Source organism: Cariama cristata, unplaced genomic scaffold (genome assembly GCF_000690535.1).
Source record: "Cariama cristata isolate BGI_N322 unplaced genomic scaffold, ASM69053v1 scaffold11780, whole genome shotgun sequence".
Classification (NCBI taxonomy): Eukaryota; Metazoa; Chordata; class Aves; order Cariamiformes; family Cariamidae; genus Cariama; species Cariama cristata.
In genome coordinates, this window is record NW_009595340.1 from 80,939 (window position 1) to 105,571 (window position 24,633).

Sequence of the window (24,633 nt, forward strand, 5' to 3'; positions counted from 1 at the left end):
ATAAATCTACAGTCTGAAGCTGAACTGGGTGTCCCAGAGGAAGGGGTCTCACACATTGCCTTTTTGGACACGGTGATTTTTCACTGCTCTGCCGCAGATGCAATTCTAGCCCAGAGTGAGATATTGCCACTTAACAGCTCTTTAGTACATACGTTGAACAAACGGAGGCCTTGATTCAGCTCCTAGTGTACAAGAACCCATGGAGTAACTGGAATTAATTGTCATCTTATCAGACAGATGAGAACTATATGGGCAAGGCAGAAAACAAGGTTCCTTGAGATCAAGAAGATGCCTCCCTAAGTCAAAACTAGAGATACACTCCAGTGGCATGAGAGGGTTTCTAAAGCTTCTTTTGCTGCTGTTCACGACACGTGGCCTCTGGGCATGGTCTTTCTTCTCAAAATCATTTCAGTCAGGAGGATGAAACCTTCTGCGGATTTTGGTGGCAGGGCTTACCAGACTTTCACCAACTCTCAAAATGCATGCTGAAACGGTAAAAAATGATGCCTGAATCTGGAGTCTTACTTGAGCTTGACACACATCCTGTGGGCTGAAGGGGAAAGTCGTTTGCAGTAGGGCACAAATTGGCAACAGAGGTTGCAGAAAAAAGGTTATGTGGAAATTATACTCTTCGCTGTTTCAACTTAATCTATCACAAAGCTGGTAATTTATCAGGGAAAATAGAGGCAAAACTGGCAGCACAAATGACATGTCATAATAGTCACACTATGACAAGGGACAGATTGCCCTTCTGAGAATAGGTTATGAATCGATGTTACGAGTACCAGAAAATGTTTGCAATCAAAAGTGTTAAGTGTGTAAATGAACTTAATGTTCTATAATGTCTGTAATAAAACCGAATAAAAAAATCCAGGAATTAACTGCCATTTTAAGCCATAAGAACAACTGGGACTTGAATAGCTATTATACGCTTTTAATGTACCCTAAGACATTAACTTATTAATATGCAGCAGATCTAAGTGAGGCAGTAACATGCAACCACTCCTGCAGAGGGGAAAACAGAGGTAGACTAGCTTTCTCAAGGTCAAAGACAGCAAAGTAACTCCTGGCTTCCAGGTCGGTACAAAGACACAGCTCATTTTTCTCTGGCAAGCGTCTGGCTCATTGGCAAAGCACCGATTTCAAGTATCCCAATTCCAGAGACCTCATCCGTGAGAGCAAAAAATCTAGCCAAACCAGGACACTAGAGGAAGTGGATGTTTTGGTCTTTTTTTGTTCCTGTCCACGCTCACAGTCCTGGTGGAGAGAAGACTTGTGAGGTCTAAGAAAAGTTTACTGGGCAAAATGTGGAATTGATATAAACAGCGTATGGATTCATTGAATACCAATGGAGTTTAAGAGACTTGAGAAGCTTCCACTGCACCAGGACCAAAGAAACTAGACACAGGGAAGGAAAAAAAAAGAAAAAATTTAGAGTAGAAAACTGATCTGCACTTGTCTACATGATCCTCCCTTATTAAAAACAAAATACTATTCTAAATAATCCCCCAAATTACCAGACTTGGCAGCATTATTACTACAGCATCATGGCAATTATTCTACAAAGTTGTAGTATTCTTTCAAGATAAAGACTGAGATCAGCAAAAATAAATGCTGACAATGAACTTCGCATTCCCCAGAAGGTGCCTCAGAAACTCCTCGGTCTGTCTCATCTCAGGGTTCCTGACCTAACTGCAGGGACCCAGGACACCGTTACCTTGGAGGAACAGTAAAGCTCGGCATGTCACCGCATATTCTAGGCACTCAACGGATGTGAGCACACCACCAGCTTTTAAACAGAGGAACGCAGATCTAGGATCTCTGCAGTTTTACCAGGCCCTCAAGACTTCTGGGCTGAAGTGTCCAATGACAAATACTGCAGTATGATCTCAATTGGGTTTAATCCAGATTTTATACAATTAAGGGAAAAGAACTACTGTCAAAAATACTAGAAAACAGTGGCATTTGGTGCAAATAATCCTCTCCCAAGTTAAATACATGTATTTTAAAAATCAGCACAAATCTTCAAGAAAAGTTAGCAAATTTAGTAAGATCACAATGTGGCTTGAAAAAGCAGTTTAGGAATTTAACAGCAAGTGTCAGCTCCACAGATCTGTAAATATTTGGAATACTTTTGCCTCTAAATACTATGAAAATAACAATCACTGTTGCAAAGGAAACAGTCATCACCTGTTTTCTCTCTTGTGAATGCAGAAGTTATTGATTTGTTTTGACAAGGAGAATAACTGAAGTAGTCAATACTTTGTTTCATAATTGAAATAATAGTTAATCAACACAGAAAGGCTATGAAAAATCAACTGTCCGCAATATCATCAACTAGGATTCATTTTCATTTTAAATGTGCAATATCAGTGCCACAACCTTTTCCTATTTTCTTCTGCAAAGGATAGCAATTGCTTCATATTGGGAAACAAATCCTTGCTTATTCAGTTTTTAACAAGCAGCAGGGCTTCAGCTTCAAATTATTAGTTAAAACCCAACAGCATCACCTTCTTTAAATGTATTTGTAGACATAAACATGATGGATGCCTAGAAATTGGAGCATTCATTGCTGTGAGGCAACAGATGCCACAATGAAATCCTACTCAGAGAGATGTCCCTGGGCTCAGGATAACAAAGGGCCTTCCGCAGGCAGCGTGAGCCAGGCAGCAGGACAGCTGACCCGCGCAGCGCAGCCCCAAAGGAGCCTTTGGGAGACAAGCTACCCTCTGTGCTGGGGGCACCAAGCTTTGGGGTGACACGGATGCATCTGACCAGCCCTGCCGGCAATGTGAGAGGTACAGGGGTAGTCACCGGGCACAGGGGGCAACGTGGATGCTCTTTCCAATCCTACTGCTACAGCCCTTTTACTGATGGGAATAGGAATATCCCTCACAGTCCTAGCAGTTTTTCCCCAGGGGAGAATTCCCCCATGCTGCAGAAACATTAGCCCCCCTGACGTAACCACAGAGGTCTCGCCATCCTGGTACTAAAATTAGCTGGCGATGTGGGACAGCCTCTGGTCCTCTGACTTTTTCATGCAGTAACGAGAATCTGCCATCTCTAATCGAATTATTTTCAACTATGCAACATAATGAAGGCAATGTTATCGCAAAGAGGTACTGGGGCAAATCATTAGGCATGTTGTCTGTTAGACGAAATATTTTAGCTTCCTGTCTAACAGAAGGATGATCTGATGCTCCTAGAAGAAGCTGGCTACAAAGCTGCCCTCGGTACTAAATAGAACATATGTCATTTTTTTGGATTACCTTCCCTATTCTGGGACTTGCTCAATTTTCCTCTACAAGACAAAATAAGTTTTCCAAAGCTTGCTGACCTAGCAGTCTATGAGGACAGCTTCCATTTATGAAACATGCTTCACTTACCCAGACTATTTGGAGCAGCATTCAGAGATACTCACAAGTGACAGTAACATAAAACAGCCCCAAGGTGGGTAAGGCACTTTTGATCAAATGTACTACCTTCCTCCAGATGCAAATGGCTAAGAAGGTAGCTGCTGTGGAATGGGTTCAATGCTTATCTTAAGATCAAACATATAATTTAATTTAAATTAATGGAAATAATTAAAATACTGTATTAAAACCCCTCTAAGTGTCTCGTAGGAAGTCCTCATAGGCTGTTTCAAGCTAACTGGTAATACTAATCAGATACCCTGGCTGAGTGGGACATTTGGGTTTTATTGCTCTTTTCTGAATCTTCCACTTCCTTTCCTTGCCTTTGGCAATCCTCCACATAACCAGAGCTCTGCAGTTATGTGCTCTGCAGTACATACTGCAAGTCAGGCATGTCCTATTAAAATCGTCTCCACTGGCTATATTACCTACTTCCTTGAACAGGACAATGGGGTTCAGGAAATTTGGTCTTTTCCTCCTTTCTGCCACAAACTTGCCACACAAGCCTGGAAAGGCTCTTTCCCAGCAGCAATGACTCTGCCTTGAAGTTGTCAGACCCCAGAGGTGAGGTCTCATTCAAGTAACATCAACGTAACTCAAGTGGTGATACTGATACTGAGGTTAGCAGGAAACAGTGCACATCAATATGCAATTTTAAAAGTCAATCCATTACCTTTCTAGCCTTTGCATGGTCATGGCTAGCGTTTTGTTCAGTTCCTCTATCATCCGGCACCCTGAAGGGTGAATGGGCAACGTGCTGGACCCAGAAGGCAGGTGCTGGCTATGGCTGCCGTACTGGAGCTGGTGCTGGTGAGCTGCTAACTGGGATGGCAGGACAGTGTGATGGTGCTGGGTCAAAGGCTGCTGGGAGCTCTTCTGCGTGGAATAGGATGAGAGAGAGAGGTCTGGCCCCCCTAAAGGCATGCAAATCATGACTTTCTTTGGAGGTAGTGGAGGTGACAGTTTAACTGGCATACAAGGCAGTTTCACAGGAGCGCCAGGATCTAAAACAGAAGAAAGAGAGGTCCTGGTGTTAATTTTCACATCAGTAAGATGGAGGTCAAAGTATCTGCCCGGGCGAGCAGGGACTGAGTTTGCTAGTCAACGCGGGAGCCTGCACCCCTTCCCTGCTGCGACAGACAACTCTGCACAGCATGTGCTTGGCACGGTCTTCAGAAAAAATACTGTTGTTTTGCAGCACTTCTGAGCCTCACAAAAAACATCCCAGGGCTGTGCGTGCCCCTTAATAAACACGTTAAGCAATGCTTAACAAGGCTTGTGGCACACTTTGACGCTTTAAAACCCTAATCTTCCAAAACAGCCCTGTGAGGTAAGCGCAACGTCTCCAGCTCAACAGGCACGCAAGCAGGAGGAGAGCACTGTGGTGTTTGAAGTTACAGGATGACTCACCACCATCACTGCTGGAGCAAAAGCTCGGGGATTCCTGATCCTTCTCAGGCACTGCACTGCAATTACTGCAAGTCACATTTCTTACAGCTTTGTAACATGCAAAACATCTGGCGTTAAAAATTACATTACAGGGCAAGAGAGAAAAGAAATAGGGTTTGAATACTAAACAGGAGTGGTTTGGAAAAACGAAGGGTACAGGAGGAGAAAATTATAAAGGGCAGAAGATTGTTAGGATTAATGTATTCTTTTACAGAAGACTTGGCAGCCACTTTTCTCTGGACTCATGTATGGAACTTTAACCTTTTTAACTCTGGACACGTTTATTGAATCACACAGTTGACCTACCAGGTAAAGACTCTCCTGACTTCCATGAGAAATCAATGAGAGCTCCACAAGCAAACCTCTCTGCCGGGACTCAACGGCAGGATGGAGATTTTTGGAGTCACACTGTGAAATGTTTTCAGAAGGGACAAAAAGCAATGGGAGGGCTTGTAGTTCCCAAGATGGGTGTGGGAAACAGTCACAACGCACGCTAAGAGCAACAATGAGAACAAACACAAATGTTGTGAGCTGCAACTGTGAGTCTGTGTTTAGGAGGAAGGCCAGGCCCTTTCCAGCCTGGAATACTGCAGACGCTCGGCTCTGCAACGCAGCTCTGCGGGCAAGGCTTGCATGATCTTTGGCCTGTTTTTGCTTCAGTCCACTCTTCTTGCTGTAGCATGGTAAGGGAATTGAAGGGTCAGAATCTTCTTTTAACCCGAGAAAGCTTGGGAGTAAGATGTTGCTCTCCAGGTTTCAAAGGTCATCGCCCTCCTGAGGGACATCACATTTCTAAAGTCCTTTTCCAGATGGTTCTTTTTAGTATTAACTATTCTTCCCCTCACTCTCTTTATGCTTTCCTCCCTCCTGGCCTATTTTGGGTATTGCCTGTACTAGTATCCATATCTAATAGCCAGGGTGCAGAAGGTTGATACTAGAGCTTCCAAGCACTAATGCTTCTTGAAAACGATTAAGGATAGTAATGTGGAAAAAGACCATGCATGGAGCCAAGCTCAGATACGTCATTAGACTTTTTTTAGTGGTAGTCATAGCTTCATTGCATCCACAGTATCCACTCGATACTAGTGTTTTTACTACGCTAGGAACAACACACTGACACCAAGTCTTCCCTTTCTTCAAAGGGCTTACAGGCTCACAACAAAGGAGAGGCAAAGGGTGTGCAAAGACGAAATAGAGGCATAGAGAGAAAGTGGTCTTTCCACGTTGCAGAGTGGGAGAGTTATAGAGAGTAGAATCCAAGTCTTTCAGCTTTCCATGCAGTATCATATCCACTTGACATGTTGTCTCTTGAAGGCAAAAATTCTTCTGATGGCTCCACCAAGGCTGAGATCTAACTCATGGGATTGCCAAAGCACAGGGCGCTGCCCTCCCCTCTAAAGCAGATCGCCTTCTGTACAGTAGAAAAAAAGACTTTCAGGATTTTCTATTCAAGCACAGGAAGGTCTCCAAGTTACCGTGTTTTTCTTACATACACACTATTTGTGTATATTTCCTCTTTGTATCCTGCATAAAAGAACACATCTCTTCAATAAAAGGTAAATAACAGAAAAAGTAAAGAGTAAATTGTATAAAGCCCTGAGAATAAGGGTCCTACGGTATTCGTAGTAACAAAATGTTTTCATACATTTGTGCTCCAGGCAATTTCACTTCTAGAGCTGGTCCCAAATTTCAAAGACTACACTGAGATCTGCACTTCCATTTTGAAAAGTGCAGGTTTGATTGTTGGTTTTAGATCCTTTTCTGCTGTATCCCAACTAAAGTCCTTGTCTGACAGTGCCTGTGCCTGGCCATCTCACCACTCTGAGTATGAGGCAGGGCAGTCATCCTTAGAGGTGACTTCAAAGAGATCCCAACTGCAGGAATCTCTTGCTTCTGACAAAAGAATAACTGGAAGTATCAATTGGGTTTGCTGCCTTCTGTGATCCTGGAGATTAGAGCAATACTGTATGTTGGGAGTGAGTATAACACGCCAAATGGCTCAGGTATAAAGCAAACAGGAATCCTTCCATCTTTCTTCTAAAATATAGTGAAAATTTCTTTCCCTTTCTCAACACACCAAATGGCTCAGGTATAAAGCAAACGGGAATCCTTCCATCTTTCTTCTAAAAATATAGTGAAAATTTCTTTCCCTTTCTGGTGCAAGCGTTCATCTAGTAGAGTTGTGACATAGGCACTGCAGCTTTGGAGTTGCACAGGAGAACAAGTCTAGCTTAATTATCCCGAGTAACTGCATACTCCATCATGAATCAGATGCGCATACTTTGGTTTCCACTCCTCACAACAAAGGTATGGACCTTTAGTTTCCACTGACATTTAAAGAAATCCTTCATATCAACATGTTTTCAGTGGTATCAGTGCTGGGTGACTCCACTGGACATCTGTAAAAAATCTTGTCCATTATTTCTAATGTAAAGCTTTATTCAGACCGACTGTGTTTCACTCAAGTCCTTGAGCCTGTAGCCTGAATATGGTCCTAATAGCTAAATAGAGCCTTGAACATGAATCAGAGGTATTAAACCTACTTGTCTGCCCTTCACCTTTGGGAGAATTCTACTTGTCTGTAAAAAAGTGGCTACAAGGAGAAGGACTGCAATGGGAGGAGAGTTCGAGCCATTCACTCGGATACGTAACAGTATATCTTCACCAACATCAGTAACAGAGACCGTGTACTGCAAGTTCTACTGCGTGGCCAGATCAGCGAGTGTGCTGAACAAATGGGGCCTTGCTCAAACCCATGGGCTCCAGGCACGCTGTTGGAAACTGCAATCGTCTTCTCCCTGCGTGTAAGAGTGAGATGACTGCGTTTTACCATTCTTTCCTCTGTTTGTTTTAATTTGTTTTAATTTCACAACATACGTGATTTCTGAGCCAGGGGTGGAAACAGTTATTGTCTCCAGCATGGAATATCCATCAGACATGGACATCTGTAGATGAATAAGAAGCTGGACAGGGGAAATACGAACAAGGAATCTGTGAGAAGTGTCTTCTCAGTGGAAGATTGCCAGAGTCTTAAATCACTGCACAAAGCACTCCTGTGACAGAAGAGAAGCAAACTGTGTGAAGCCAGGTGTGCAAGTCTGATTAATCTCTTTTGGCTCAGGTTCTTCATGCTCAAGAGAATAATGAGCAATTTTGCAAGATGTTGGTTCCCAGCAGGGTTGTGACCACTCAGCACTGTGCACGGTTAAGTAATAACTGTGCCAGAATTGATGAAAGAGATGTTAGACATCAACTTTCCCACTGCTGATGACAATAAATTACTTAAAAGATAGCTGTGGATGCCACAGTATTTGCTGCACATCAGACCTTTGACTGGCAGGTCAGCCCTTACCCCTTCCACAGAGATCATTTTAATAATACCTACAGTTGCTGAATCTCCTTTTGCGTTTTGAGGAGATAAGTAAATACACTTTTGTTTGCTGCACAGGTTTGCTCACGTGTGGTTCTTCTGATGTGTTTGTGGTACACTGGAGCTGTACACCAACTACACCAAGTCTGATGCTTCCTAGTGATGGAAGGTGGCTGGAGAGTTGGTTGGAACATGTTGCAGATCCAACTGTTGCAGACAGGGAGCTAGGAAGTTCTGGATGTATGGCAGCAAATAGCAGGGCTGGTAGAAAAGGTCATTAAAATCCTCAAATTCTGCCCCAGCACGACTACTGCATGCAGATAGAGGGCATGCCTGGGAATCCTGGGCTAGTGGCAGAGCTGGCTGTGTTTGCTATCCTGCCAGTGGCAGAAATGCTCTTTCCTGACTCCTTGTGATGCCAAACAGGAGCCAGCATTGTACCCTGACAACAAGGAAGGCCAGTGGCCTCCTGGGTTGTACTAGTAGAAGCACAGCCAGGAGATCAAGGGATTATTCCCTTTCTAGCCAGCGCTCCTTAGACTGTATCTAGATTACTGTGCCATGCTTAGGATCCCCCAGGAAAGACATCAACACCCCAGAATGAGCTGAGCAGAGGGTGACCGCAATGGCTGAGGGCTGGAGCACCTGACCTGTGAGATGAAGCTGAGGGACTGGGGCTTGTTCAGCTTGGAGAAAAGATAGCTTGTGGGGGGGAACGCCTCAGAGCAGCCTTCTGGTACCTGTGAGCAGGCTATTAGTAAGGGGGAGCCAGGCTCTGCACAGTGGTGCATGGTAGGAGGAGGAGAGACAGTGGGCAAAAACTGAAACAGAAGAGGTTCAAGACTGGATTATAAGGAAAATGCTTCCTGCCAGGAGAAGAGCCAAAGAGTGGAACAGGTTTGCCCAGACAGGTTGGGCAGCTGGCATCCTTTGAGGTTTTCAAGACCCAGCTGGACAAAGCCCTGAGCAACCTGGTCTGATCCCATAGCTGGCCCTGCTTTGAGCAGGAGGTTGGACTAGAGGCTGCCTGAGGTTCCTTCCGACCGGAACGACCTTACACAGTGACCTTTGCTGTACTATATACAACTACAAGTAATACAACTCGTCATAAAGTTACCAAATTACTTTTTAAATGCCATCCAAGTAATTAATTCCATAAAGCAATGTGCAAAGAAAAAAAAGTGTAAAACCCAGCATGGCCTGTGGAAGGAACTCCATGGTGGAAATGAGGTGCTGTGGCTGGTATTTGCTGGTAGCATCTGGACAAGGAGCTTTTACTTTTTCAGGTCTTCTCTCCAGGAATCACTTGTTCCTGAAGAGCGAGAGTCTCTCTTCTTATTTCAATGAGTTTTTGAGCAGATTCAAAAAGACAAGTCAAAAACCTTTCTCAAAGATTTGCCATGCATCTCCTGCTGACTACAGCAAGATCTACAGCCATGTCTTCAGGGAAGACTTGAGACAGAAATTCTTTGCTGTTCTTCTGCACCATGTATGCATCGAAGGTTCAAGTTGAATTTGGAGAACACAAGCAAAGCATGCTTAGCCTAAAGGTTGAAAAGTGCAGCTCTGCATTAATTCCCATGCAGAGTCTTGAAAAGGGTTTCAAAGACGAGATGATTTCCTGATGCCTGTACGCGCTAGGTACTTCCCTCCAGGTAGCAGCAGGCAGAGGAAGGATGGAGACAGCAACCGCATCAGGGTCCAGTTTCCCACGAGAACCTGGGGGTGTGGGTGAAGGAGGGCTGCTTTTGCTCTGCTGCTTCTCCCTCAAGCACACAGTGAAAAGAGAATTGTCCATTGCCTCCACGTTAATGTAACCCGTCTTCACGAACGCAGCCTGCCAAGTGCAGGCAGCAGGAGGTAGCATCACAGAGCAGGAAGCTTGTGGATAAAGTCTTAGGCTCAGCTACAGAGGAGCCTTACGACTGTTGCTTTATAAAAGATTGCACAGAATATTTATCAGATAAATTGGAGTTGTAAATACTTTTATAATGCTGTAACTAACAACCAGCTGTGTTGTGGCAATGCAGCAGGACACCAGGCATCCATGTTCTCAAACCTCATCCTTGGCTTGTCTGCAATATCAGAAGTAACTTTTGGGGACCTGTAACATTTCCTACCCTGTTAAATGTCTGCCTCTAATTATGAATTAGTTCTTACTCTGCAGAGACATAACTAGAAAGCACAGTCTTGGAACTAAAAATGTGCTATGCCCCTCCTCAAAATCTCGAATGAAGAAAGCAAGCAAATGCAAAAGGTTTCTCAAAGCTTAAATACAATAGCTGAGTGGCCAGATAGGATGAAGTCTACACCCTACTGTATTTGGGCTCAAATATAATCTGCTGTTGCTGAGATCCCAGCTTAGTGGTACATATTTTGTTCTCTGATGTTTTAGGGGACTTTATGGGTTACTGGTGATTCAGTTGTTTGAATGGAAAATATCTAATTAATTTCAGAAAACATTATCTGTGCTGATGAGAAGTAACAGCTTAATGAATCAAGATCAAAAGGAGGTTTACAACACTGGGGTCTGCTGTCTATCAAATCTGATACGACCACTCTTCTTGTCACTTTTGGCCATTAAAAATTTTACAATAATCTGGGAACTTGATCCCAGCAGCCCGATTAAATTTGGTCCCAGGATTATTTCAGCTCCTCCTACATTTTCAACGGAGGGGGCTGCCAGTGTTGTCCTAAATGTCTGGGTTCTGCGCGTGGATATCAGAGAACTAAAATGATGAAAGAAATTCTGCCCATGAACATTGTCTAATAATAATGGTACCTGAAAACCAGCGAAAAGGGTCACCAGGAGGTGACTGGCCAACAGGAAATGCAGAGCAGCGGAACAACAGTACCAAACCAGTGAAGGACGATGTTTGTTCTTAGGGTTGCCTGTCTCCTAGGGCTGCATGGGTACTTCCACATCCAGTGCAGCGAGAGGGACGTTCCCTGTGGAGGCGGTAGCATCAAGAGGATGGGAGATGGTGTGAGGCAGAGCATCTTCTGCAGTGGTGGTGGCACCAGTCCCAGTGGCTGCTCTGCAGTCTGCTCTTGGCTCTGTCGCTGCACTGTCCTTTGGCACCGTCCCGTCCCTACAGTACCTCAGCCTTGAGAAGCCGCCTGCCAAGGCTGTGTGATTTACATTTGCTAGAGGCAATTCTCTCTTTCTGTCGCCTTTAAAACTACTTTTTTCTTTTCATCCTCCCCAATTTAAATGTGCTCTTCCATGTTTATTTTAGGCCTGCTCTTTTATGTGCATTTCTTATGGAGAGAAAGGTTAATCTTTGTCTTGGCACAGGTAGATAGATGATTGAGATGGTTCACAAATGCCTTCAGAGGTGAGGAATGTTTCTTTTCCATTTCTAAAACCTGTATTAAGTCCTTTGCCAAACTCTGCAAATCAGCCTTCATTCTGTCTTCATTCTTCTTTACTGAAGAACTTTGGGATAAGTTCAAAGCAAGAAGGTGGTCAGACTCAAAGGAAGCTTTTCTTTCCTCAAGTTTTGTATTTAAAATATTTCTCTTTTTTTTTTTTTTGCTGCTGACCACACCTGTAGTGATTTTATAATATCTGTTTGTATAACACATGTTTCTATTAAATAAATACACATACGCACACATACACATACATATCTAGCTAAGACAGAAGTTAACAGGCACTTCTGCATTTTCAGATGTGTACCTGAACCCTTCACAAGATCACATCTCCCCTCGCAGTCTTACTGAACAGAGCTACCAGCCCATTAAATCACTGTCACTCTCCATTAGCCATGCCCAGTAGGTTTTAATTTGTCCTTCAAAATTCTCACAAAATCTTCAGTAGAAAAATGGGTATGCAACAAGAACAGAAAAGTCTTCACCTCGAACGTCAGAATTCAGATTTTACTTGTTTTCTCACACACAAGCTGAGGATGTCTCTGGAGTAATTAGTAAAAGAATAGCATTAATTCTGCTTCTCACTGATGAGGGTGCTTCATTAGGATTGATTGCTCATTTCCAAAGAGTATACATGCTAAGATAATTACCAGTGGAGAACATAAGGCACTGAACAACACATATATCCTTTAGACCACCAAGTAAATGGACCCTTAAGACTAAGTTTAATACTTTTATTTATAAGGTATGTATAAATGAGGCTTTCAGTTCCACCAGGAATAACTGTCTATTAAATTAGGGCCCCATGACTAAATCTGAATCTCTGTTCCTTTTCACTGAGGGTTCTGTGTATGCACGTACAAGAGTCTGTCTATGTGCACATACAAGAGGTTATTTAAGACTGGATAAGGGACCGCTAAAGGCCACTACAAAGTAAGAGAAGTCACAGTTCTGTTTCACTTTCACTGGGAAGTTGTCACCATCAAGCAATTGACTTATGTTGATAGCTTGAGCCTGATTCTACTTCACCCAAAATTTCCAGCTGCAAAAATAGCCACACCAGAAGCCCTGATTCTTTGACTCTTCTGCTATCTCTTACAAAAGAAAGGCTTATTAATGAAGGACATTTCGTACCTGAGTTTTTTCCTATGCTATTACTATTTTTTTTTATTTTTTCCATGTTGGCCTCATTTCTGAGCAGCTTCTTGTAACTGGGACAGAGTGTTGTGGGAGATCATAGGAAGCCGGTTTTGTCCTCACTTGAAGCCGTTAATACTGCTGCCTGGCTTTGCAGGCTGCTGAACTGCCCATTCAGTTTGCAATATAAGACAAAAATATTAACCATTATGTGTAGATTTTGGTAAGCAAGAAAGTAAAGAGATTTCACATAAAATGAACAAAACTATACAGAACAAAACTGTGTGGTCATCCAAACAGAAACATGAAAAGACTACATAGAGATAAGAGAGAAAACCAGAACATGCTCTTTCCTAATGAGCTCTTCCCTGATCTATAGCTTAACCTGAATAAAATGCGTATTAACTGGCAAGAAAAAAAATAAATCTAGAATGTATTAATGCGGGATGAGCATTTCTCATATCAGCCCTGAAAAGATCAGGGCAGCATTAACACAAGAAGACTGGCCCAGTGAGAAGACCAGTAGCTGCCCCAGTACAGAGATGCACCACACCTCATCCTGAACTCAGGGTTTTGAAGAGCTGTCTCCTAGGTGGTAGCTGCAATTATGAGCAAACTGTTCAAAAGGTGCACGCAAGCATTTAGGGAACCTTTTTTGGTCTGTGTAAATGTAGCCATCCTTTGCTTCAGTGCTCTAAATGAGGGACTGGAGAGAGAAGACCCACCAATCCTCCCTCCACACATACCTAGAGCTTTGAATACCAAAGAGCCTGGACACTTGTGAAAACATCTGGAACATGAAAAAAGAGCCTGCATTGTCTAGTGCTGCTAGCTGCCATGCAGTGAGAGACGAGTCGCAGAATAAACTGCAGGACACCAGAATCCTGGTCCTTGGGAACTGGAGCTGCCCATCATCAGCAAGACTCACCAGTGGGAGGGGAGCAGTCAGAGCAGGGGCGGAAAGGGGGAGCAGGCGGGCAGGCAGTGTGAGCAGGGAAGCAAACCGTAAGGATCAGGGGGCCAAGTGAAAGACAAACCTATGGAAAGAGAGAGAGTGTGTGCAGGGGAACCTGCCCAGATGGCAGTTGAGGGGAGAGGCAACAAAGGGCAAAAGGAGAAAGCAAAACTCTCCCTTTCCCCTCAGCTCTCATCCCTTTTCTCATTAAAGGCATTTAAAGATATCCTAGTATTTGCCTGATACTTCCTTTCCCATCAAAGCACATCCTGCAATTTCTATGGTGATGGTAAGTCTTGATGACTAAGAGTGAGGAGGGTTTGGAAATGCAGCAGCAGTCTTAGGTAATTACAGCCGAGAGAGGAAATGCCCTGAAGCAACCTTGATGAAGGTATAGTCTGAAGATGCTTCGTGATCCCTGCCCTAGGTACAACACAGATATGTCACCAGTACACACAACACCACGTGCAAACAGCGTTACAGGAGGAGGAAGGACATCGAGAACCTTGCTGTAAGGGCAGGTTTTTCCTATAAGGGAAATGGTGGTGCTGAGGGTCCAGGAAGACCTACTTACCAGTTAAGTGGCTGGCAATCCTGGCAATAGGTTTAGGAGGCAGGGCAGGGGGCTGTTTGAGGAGGGACAACTGTTTCACTGGGGTGTCCTCATGGTCTCCAGGGAAAGCAGCAGATTTTTTGGGGGGAAGTAGCAGGACTGGCTTAGCTGTAGGATCTTGGGACAGGAGGACGCCGGATTCATTGGATGTGGGGCTCTCTTCAGACACTGGAGGACACAACCACATCACAGACGCAACAACGTTACGAGCAAAGCAGCAGCGGATACAGCCGCAGTAAGACAAGAAAAGCAGCGCAGCAATGCAGATTAAGAACGACTAATAGATTTCACTGAAACATCATATAACATAGAAAGGAGGGGAGAGAGAGAGAAAAAGAAAGAGTAACACACATCCACACAACAGCCGAATTTCCCATTACCGCTGACAGAAGCCAGCTCCCTTATGCCAGGCTGAGACATATTCCCACATCTTGAGCACAAATCAAGAGCCTTTAAAATGTCACATCTCAGATGGTCTGTCACCACAGCTTGCTCAGACCAGATACATTAGCAGGTGGTCTCTAAACTTATCCTATAATGTAAAAGCACCTCACAGGGTCTACTCCATTTCAAAGAGGCTGCATAGCTGTTCAAGATCATGGAAGAACACCTCTACCAGTCACTTCTCCTCACCTGACCTTTGTCCACAACTCTCAGCATTAAGTGATGCAGAAAGAGGAGCTAACCTGCACGTACAGCATTGCTGTCTCTCCGCATGGGCTGGGGAAGAAGCAGACAGCCTCACCTAGGGCAGGGCAGCTGGCTATGTTAGCTACTGAAAGACGTGTGGTGTGAATGTCATCCAACACCACGTGGCAGTTAAAGGGCACAATGTTGTACCCTAGGGTTTAAAAATGTTGTCAGCTCTCTGCTCTAGAGCTCATTGGCACAGCTGAGATGCAGCCAGAGAGTTAGAAATCTACTCTTAAATGTTCACAAAGCGCAGGGACTTTGCCTTACTCACAAAGAGGTTGCTTGTGTAGAAGTAGAGGTTACTTCTACGCCAAGTCAGTCAAAATTTCTCGTGGAGCATCCAGTGACAATCCATATGCTGTCAACTCCTTCTCCAGCAGAAGACCTTTGTCTTCAATGAGGATTTCTCAGGGCTAGACACCAAACGCTACAAGTCAAAAACTTGTTTCAAACAGCTTAGAGTATCTACATCATAATGTAAACAAGATGTTACCTGTCCCATCCATGATCTCTGTGGTCGGGAGCACCTCGTATGAGCAGGGTTCCCCAGATGCTGGACCTGACTCCAGTTCTGCTAGGGCTGGCAGGGATACCTGGCTGGAGCTCAGCACTTGCCCAGAGCCCAGAGGCTGCCCATTCTCCAAAGCTCCTTCTTCATTTGGTATGGAAAGTTCCCCATCTGTTCATAGTTGGAGGAAAGCATAATGACAATGGAAGACACATAAATAAGATACAGAAAGAATTTAAAATGAAATCTGCGATCTCCATTAGCTTGCTCCCAAATGAGGAACCTGAACTGAGATCTTGTATGTATACAGGTATTGGGTTTGTGTGGTGAGGTTTTGGCAGTGGGGGGCTACAGAGGTGGCTTCTGTGAGAAGCTGCTGGAAGCTTTCCTCATGTCCGACAGAGCCAATGCCAGTCTGCTCCAAGATGGACCTACCGCTGGCCATTTCTCTCCCCTGCCCAGCTGAGGAGGGCAGTGACAGACTGGCTGCGGTGGGCACCTGGGGCCAACCCACCACAGTGCAGAAGACACAGGGATAAGGATCAAAACAATATGGCTTGTGTCTCAAAAATACAACTTGTGGAGATGTCCGATTCTGATGTTCTCTCCACGCCTGTTTCACAGAAGTCTGACAGCATTCCACTTGCCTTAAGGGGTTATTACGATTTGGGAAAGATCTGTCAAATATCTGTGTTGATCCTTTGCTTACCCTAGGATGGTCATTATGATCCATGACCTAAGCTGGATGGTTCCTGACCATCCTCCATCCATGGGGCCATGCAGCCCCATCCAGGGCCACAGAATAGATTTTCCCTCTGTCTCTGTTGAAGCTGGGAAGTCAGGAAAGAGAATGGGCTGGAAGTAAAGCTATGGAGTTTTCTTAAAGAATACTAATATACACAGTATGCAAGTTATAAAATTTTAATACTAATAACAAGAATTATTCTCTTCACTTATACCAATTTCTATGCTATAAGGGACACAAGCAAAATCACAGAAGTATGTCCCTATTTTATACACAAATAAAAGCATTACAGCTCCCAGCATCAAGATTTTAAGTAAGGGAGAGAATAATTTTTATAGTTGCCAAGTGTAAGGTCTTGATACTGGGATATAGCAGATTCCATTTAGAAAGTCTGTTTTCAAAGTTACTAACAATATCTCCTCTATCTGAGCAAAATTTCTGTAACAGCAGCTGGTAGTTTCTGTCCCATCAAATGCCGACTTCACATTAGAAATAATAAAGAACAGAGGCGAGGGATCAGATCATTCTCTATGGTGTCAATCCGCATGATTTTTATCTCAGAACTTGTTATGCACAGCACTCTGGTACCTGGAGGCAACGACTGCATGGATATCTCAATTACAGTTTTATAAAGGAAAGTGTTCAGCCCCTATGGTTATGCGTGGAAGCCTGAAAATATATACCCAGAATGTGACCTGTAAGGCTAAAAACCAGTAGGCAAATAAATGGAGCCTAATTTTACTATGCATTTAAATTATTTTTTTTAAGTCAAACTCAGGATTTCAGGATCCGGTTCTTGATTTTTGGGCACCTCTGATCAGCCATATTACTGCTTAATGTGCTGAGCACAGACGCACATCATTCAAGTGAGTGCACATTTTCCCCTCACAGGGCTAAGATGTGCAAAACACTTTGGAAAACAACACTGAAAAGAGGGAAAAAAAAAAAATTCAGTCTCAGTTAGGTGTTAGGGCACAGCAGTTAACAAGTCTGAAAGTACGTTAGCTAGTAAGTATTCAGAATTATGTTTCTGCCTTTTGAAGCTTCTCTACAGTGAGTGAAGATGGTCTCTTGCTTATTTTGGAATTAGGAGAAATACCAAGGTCTTGACTTTCCTGGTTTTGCTGGAGGCTTTTTGAAGACCCAGAGAGCTATTACGGTCCACAGTCACATCATACTAGACAGAAACCCGACCCATGGCTTTCAGAGCAATCAACTGAGCTGGCTAAAAGGTGGCCACATTAATCAAAAGTGAAGGTTTTGGCCAACTGTTCTCAGCACAGTCTCCTCCTAACTACCGTGGTCATTCAATACAAACCTGCTTATTTCCCCAGGCAGCACCTTGACATGTGTTTGGGACAGGGGCTGCTGTCATCTCAGTTACCTGGTTTCATGACAGAGCGTAACTGTTTCTTATGCAGAGCAACTCTTTTGTGAATGAAAGGCGGTGACTGCGTCCAGCAATATTCATTAATTCACTGCGGGACTAAATTTGACTGTAACTGTGAGCAGACAAAAAGTATGCATGGTAAAACCAGTAACATTTATTTTTTGCAGGCATGCCTACACATTTTTAATGAAGTGGGATGCTTATCGTAACATGCTGAGCATCTTGAAATCTCACTGTCTTAAGCGCACTGTGCACTTCTCAAGGTATATTCAGCATGATTTAAGAAGACAGCATTCAAATGACCCGTTGAAGGTTTATGATTGCAAAAAAGTAAAACACGAGATGAAATTTTGGCTATAATGACAAGCATGACAGCTCTCCGTACTGGCAGCATAACCTCTTTTAATCTTATCTCTGACTATCTCTAATCTTCATTTAGACTCTAAAACTCGTCCTTGGATTTGAATGAAATCATCAGACATGACACAGAACCATGACTGAAATATACACCCCAAATCAGATCTCAGAAGAGCTACACGGGGAGCTGCTCAAGTACAGCAAACAGATCAAAAATGTGGATAAAATAATTTGTAGAGTGAAGAATATCTTAGTGTGAATTAATCCTGGATCAGAGACATGCTTTTCAACCAGATATAAGAGGTAAATTACCTGTTATATTTAAAGTACTAAAAGCTATTCTGGTTAGCCAACACACAAATGAAAAGAATCCCGGTAAAGCAATTATTACATACACATGGTTCAATCGACTAGTCTTCAGGAACTGGCTATGAGTTTAAAGTTAATTTTGCACAGCGATAAGGTATGTAATCTTTTGTTCTCACACTTGCTAAATCCTTTGCTGTGTTTTCAGAGAGCCTGATGCTCCTTAGTGGAGAATGACTTCCCCTAAATGCAGGAGCTCTGACAATGCCGGCTGCGCCTGGGTCCGGACAGGCTTCCCCTCGCAGGGAGCGGAGCACAGGAATGTGGCTCCTCCTTCGCTCCAGAGGCTCCACACACCTGAGGTCACCGAAGAAACAGGACCTCAGAGGAAACTCCCTGATGCAGAGGACTCTGCCTGGACAGTGTGATTCACCTTAGCATGTGAAAATAACAGCATGGGATGAAGGCCCAGAAATGCATAGATGGTAATGTTCAAAACGCGTGCCCCCTGAGCACGGTTTGTATCCTGAAATTGCCTGCCATTTCCACTTTCAGGTGCTTTTTAAAAATTGCCTGGTGCGAAGCAGCCTGCAGCGCATCACGCTACCAGGCACAGAGCAGTCCTTTTGCCGTTCTTTACGTCGGAGCTCTGCCTACCCTCTCACTGTGTCTTTTCACTGAATACCGTGAGCCAGAGAAGTTCTCGCATACCTGAAAAGTGCCATGCTCATGTGCTCCTTCCACAAACAAATGGCTATGGAAGTAAAAATGATGGGGAGAGCTCCAAATCCTGGGCTGTTTTCCACTTTGGGTTGTTTCCTTCAGTACTTGCCTGCTCTCAAGTGAGACTGTCCAGGCAAGCATTCCTGAAGGCAAAGGCTAGGAAGGGCAGAGAAAAATTCATGTCCTTCTTGGCCACGGCCTCTATGGGGCAGGGGATGGAAAACTGAGTGTTCTTGTATGTGGTCAAGACCTGTCCTCAGGGCTGTTTCCTAGCCTTGGGGGCTACCTTAGCACTGCGGCTAGGATCCTCCTTGACTTCAGCCTCTCAGCAGACCCCCGATTTTGGGGGATCCCATGGAGTTGAGACATATGGATGTCCTCCCTGCTTCTGGCAGAGATCAAAACCTTTCAACCTGTGGTTTCACTGCAGCACAACTGGCTCTCTGGTGGCTCCCATGCCTTCCTCCTTGCTGCACTACCAAAGCCATTTCTTCAAACTTAGGCTCACACACTGCCACAAAACTTGTCTTAGCACCTAAGTGCAACACGTCCAAATCCTGCCAGGATTTAGGTAACCTGAAGTTTAGGTCTACATCCATCATTTTGATTAGACAGAGAGTATAAAAATGCCAAAGCGTAAAAGATGTCGACTGCCTATGCTTCCTTGAAGAACCATTGTACCATTGCCTCTGAAGCAAGCAATCACTACACGCTACACTACACATAGTCAGAAATTTCTCACTACAGGTAATCTCATCTATGTTCAGATAAAAGAAGAGGTATCAAAATACTACAAGTAGATTTAATTCTTTGACTGGCATCATGGAACAGTGGGCAACTCTAACGACAGACGCTTTTGGGACGGTTACACCTCCATGTGAAAATCAAAGCTGTTTATCTATGTGGAGGAGCAATGGTACAGCAAAAATGTGAGTTTTCCTTCTGCGTTGCGGGTGGAAGCTGTATCTTTAACGTCTCGGCACTGCCTGCCCACAAACTATTAGAACAGCAGGTGCCTCATCAGATACTTCTTCAACTTACTATTTTTCCAAAAGTACACTGTATTTGAAAAAATTACAGCCTTTGCCTATGTTTTCAGAAGACTCAAGTCACAGAACCCCAGAAAGGGAAGATGACAGAAACCGATACAGTCATGAGTCTGGCCCTTGCCAAGAAGAGAGCTCTGCAGTTCAGTCTGGAGTGGTTTCCCTTGACTGGGTCACTGAAGTGCTAAAAGCATTTCTTGTTTCCCAAACAGAGCAGCTGGACTGCAGCGACTCTCCCATGTGTGAACACTGGGACTTTCTGCACTCTGCTAACTGTCACCTGCTGGGTGACACAAAGTCCACCGAAAAGCCAGCAAACCCTGAAGCAAACAGGTCAGGGTGTCAGTTTATACAGCAAGCAAACTCACTTGCTAATTCTGTTTTTCTTCAACATCGAAGATATGATAAAATCAATACTAAGCACACTGCAAGCTCCAGAATTTTTGTTCTTGGGTGAGTCTATCCATATTAAGTTCCCTTCGATCTGTATAGATTTTTTTAAGAAAGCAAAGGGCAAAATTACTCACAGGCTGATTCTGTCTGCTTTGTACTCCTCTTAGGAAAAGGAGATGAAGAGATTTAACATTATGGCTACACCTATTGTCTGTGAATGATGCCTCTTGGCACGGGAGGTGCTACCATCATCAAATAAAGCCTTCTGCTACAGAGTGCTAAAGTCTGCTGTGTTTCCTTGAAGGATTAGAGATTACCTAACAGGAATTACAAGGAAAATGTTACTTCCACTTAAGGTTTGCAGTAAGACATAATATCCTTTATTAGAATTACTCTCAGATTATTACACCACTGAAGGAAAGATTGCTTTTGCTCTACGAATCTTGCCCTACTCATATACCCGTATCATCAAAGCTACTCAATCACTGCTATTATACTCGTGTATTAGTGCTTTCTTCTCTGCCCTACCTCTTTCCTTCAAGGAGGGGTACCAATTCTAAGCTTCCTGTGTTTGCGACCAGCAGGAAATAATGTAGGAGACTGGATAAGAAGTTTTGCATTCTAGTTGCCCTTCTAGTGGCAGCTGACAACGAAAAAGTCTGATGTCTCTGCTTTTTGCACTGGAAACAGGATGAAGCAGCATGTGTTTCATATCAGCTTTTTCTGATATGAAAAAGGTGAAAAATGACTACAAAGAGGAATTAATTTCTTTTTTCAGATGAGGACCTCCAGACAGCTTAGCACCTGCTTCCCGAGATGACACAGAAGATTACAAACTACAGCATTATTTGATGAATGGAGAAAGCTGTAGCGCTTTGGCAGCGAAGCAGGGGGAATCTCCCCGAGTTTCAACGTGGAAGGCAGGGTCAGGCTGCATAGGAAAGGTTTTTCCTAGGGATGCCTTTAGGCCTACGTAGGGCTGGGTCAGACAGCAGCTACATGTGGGATGGGATGGCAGGGATGGAGGAGGTCACACCCTGGACAGTGGTGCGACTGAAGGCTGACTTCTGAGCTGGCCAGGGTGCTGCATGGGGAACTACGGCCCGGTCTCCCTGGGGCCGCGACATGCGTGGTGTGACAGCCTGGACCAGGCCTCGCTGGCCGCGGGGATGCCTGCCTCATGGCTGCGTACCCCATCTGAGTCACACTCCAAAACGTGGACAACCTGAAGCAGCAAGAAGGGCACACCTTTTGCCAGGAGTTGTTTCTACCCTGAAGTTGCCTCTAGGGTGACTTTCAAGCCAGCAGGTCATAGTGAGAGCACAGGCAGTGTTAGATCTAAAGGATTAGAAGCATCTAAAATATGTAACGGGTAAAAACTGTAAAATGGAATGGCAAGCAATGTATTTCTTTGGTTTTGCAATGTTTTTTATTATTTTCACTTAAAAAAAATAAACAGTTTGGGTTAGTAAATTTTTTAATTCCTTATAAGCCAGACTAAAAAAAGTAGGTAGCAGATTTAAGCGCTCCAGTCTTTATGAAGCAGACCCTACTTCTAATATCTGTGAAAGTTTATAACTTCTACTGACTTCTAACAGGTTTTGTACTGGTATTGTTAAAGACTTTTAGACTGTGAATTAATGAGGCTTTAAAGCATACGCGTAAGTTCTATCAAAATTAAGAGGCAACTTTGGCATGTCTTTATGTAATTTGCTGAATTCGTTCCCTTAGTTATTGACAAAGGAGGCAGCAAAACAAACAAAAGCCGTGGTTAAAGACTGACACATATGTAATAGATCACAGAATATGTCTTGCATTACCACTGTAAAACAATGGTGTTTGTAAAACAATGGCGTTTTGCACAAATAATACACTACCAACTCAACAGATTAATTACCCTGAACAAGGAATTATTATTATTATTATGCCTTCTGAGCTGTTTCAAGGGAATGTGCGCCGTTCTGTGCTTGTCAGGATGCAAAACCTTTAAACGTTTCCCTTTTCGACAATCGTTAATCCCAGAGTGACTCAACCAGGCAATGACAACACATGCAGGCACAGACCCACTCCGTCTCTCCGCAGTCCGGATGCCTTGCTGTTCTGCAGCGAGTGACTACTGCCCGCTGCTGTGATTTACATTTCTACTGCTTTACATTTCTGACTAGTTTTCAGTTTTATCTGCTAGGCAGCTATCACATGTATCCAACGGAGAGGGTCAGCCCACCGTGAAATCAAGACAGATGTTTGGAGACCTTACTCTGCACAGTTCTACAATTCACGACCATATTCCCAATTCCTAGTGTTACAATAATGTAATATCTGGCGATAAAACTACATGGGATATCAATTTAATGTAATGAAAAGAAGAACACTTACCTTTATCAAAAATTTCTTTCAGCACTCCTCGTTTTATCAGCTCCTCTCTGCTTTGCCTCATTGATATTTTTCTTTCCAAAGCTGTAAGCAAAGGAGAAGGGTCAATGTAAAGAGAGAAGAAGGGAAATGATTGTTTTAGAAGGCTTTATGCCTCTTAAGGTATTCAAAAAATGCTTTGTCTCCTCTTCAAGTCAGTGGCAAATTAGCATCTCAAAATAAAGGCTACTGGCAGCCCAGGGAATGTGTCTGTTGCTGTAGCGCGGCCGTTATTGACAGAAGGGGCTACAGACTGACCGATCTGAGGGCATGTCTGCACTCCCATTGCTTAGTTTTGGCACATGACCCAAGTATTTCTGTGGAGAATTAGAGAGAGCAAAGGGAGAAAAAGGCAGTTAGTGCAGAAGCCGGAGAGGAAAAGGGAAGAAAGGAGGCAACGCGAAGGATCACCCCAATGAAAGAGGCAGCCATGGACAGTCTTCAGGCCACGGAAGAGGACTGGCACCTCTGTTGCCCTGAAGACAAGGCTTGTTTGCCAACAATTCCAGCTAGAGCGGATCAAGGTGTTTGGGACAGTGCAAAACAAGAGCTGTTTACTGGAGCCTTCTGCTCCCTGGAGGGGTGTTTTCCCCCAAAAATGTGTAAATGAGGGAAACTCCGTGAGAGCCACTGCAATTTACACCAGGTCTGAACAGCCCGAGTCCTGCACTGGCTGCTTGGAGACTGTGGTCACTGGGGTGGCAAAATGACAGATAGAAATTTCATGTTTGTTTAGTTCAGCAGTAATTAAAACAATGTCCAATTAACCAAAACACCACAGAGGACACGCATTCAGGCAAAGAGCTGAAAGCCAGCAAGCAAGGGGCACAAGAAGCGATGCGCAGGAGTGGCTGCGACTGCGTATGCTCTGCGAGAAACAAGCCTGTGCCTGCCAAAAAAGAGGCACAGTCAAGGGCGAATCGCTTCTGCCATATGCTCCCCTATCAGACCCAGCACAGACGCACGCACACACACACACATGAACTGGGACTCAGCGGCTCCAGTCTGCCCAAGGCAGATTTAAAGCAAAAGAAGCTTCGAAACCCTCTCTCCATCCCTGAAAACACGAGGGTGTAACCTTTTCTGGTACTGCTGCATGTCCTCAGCCCCTCCAAAAACAGCCAGACCAAGCTACAGCTAACTCCTGAGCTTTCTCCCACCAAAGAAACTGTTAAAACCCTGACTGACTCTAAAGAGCAATTTGGTGGCACCAGATACCTTTCCCAATAGGTCCGAGAAAGTGTAATTTTCTGTTAGCGTAAGCAGCAAACAGCACCCAGTCTGTCCGAGCCGCTGCTTCAGCGGGAAATCAAGTCGGGTGAAACAGCAGCAAAGCAGCAGTTTCTGCCCACAGGCAGCAGCACTGCCCACAAAACAAAGGGCAAATACTGCTATTTTTGTACTTCACCATAAACAGCTAACTAACAGATCCCCATTTTACAGACAAATTCACTGGCACTCACCCGGGTTCACTGTCTCGCCCTCCTGCCTAGTCAACAGCTGGCCATGGAAGGGAGCAGCGTTACTACCGACTTCAGGGCGAAGAAGTCCAACCACGTTACTAAAGTAGTGGTAAGAAATACAGTAATTTTGTGGACTGGAGTTAAAGCTTCTGGGGGATCAAGCGCTAAACAGGGCTAGCAGGGCATTTTGCAGAAGCGCAGGAGTGCCTTTCCCAAAACAGGTGCTGGGGAAGACACTCAGGTACTGACCAGGACTTCTCAAAGTCACGGACTATTTTTGCAGCC

The 24,633-nt window shown here is 44.1% G+C and overlaps 1 protein-coding gene across 2 annotated transcripts in view; it reads right to left on the reverse strand.

The window, feature by feature from the left end:
• PHACTR1 (phosphatase and actin regulator 1) overlaps window positions 1-22,981 on the reverse strand; it is a 74,861-nt gene extending 51,880 nt beyond the window's left edge. Inside the window, exons 1-5 of one of the 2 annotated variants that reach the window (XM_009701718.1) lie at window positions 22,850-22,927; window positions 15,499-15,684; window positions 14,274-14,480; window positions 4,087-4,417; window positions 3,287-3,289 (exon numbers count right to left, since the gene is read on the reverse strand). In XM_009701718.1, coding sequence (XP_009700020.1) covers window positions 3,287-3,289; window positions 4,087-4,417; window positions 14,274-14,480; window positions 15,499-15,684; window positions 22,850-22,910 — 788 coding nt within the window. In that variant the 5' untranslated portion in view covers window positions 22,911-22,927. Of the gene's footprint in view, window positions 1-3,286; window positions 3,290-4,086; window positions 4,418-14,273; window positions 14,481-15,498; window positions 15,685-22,849 lie in introns of both variants that reach the window. The other variant, XM_009701726.1, reaches the window with a different exon arrangement.
• Between the last annotated feature and the right edge of the window lie 1,652 nt (window positions 22,982-24,633).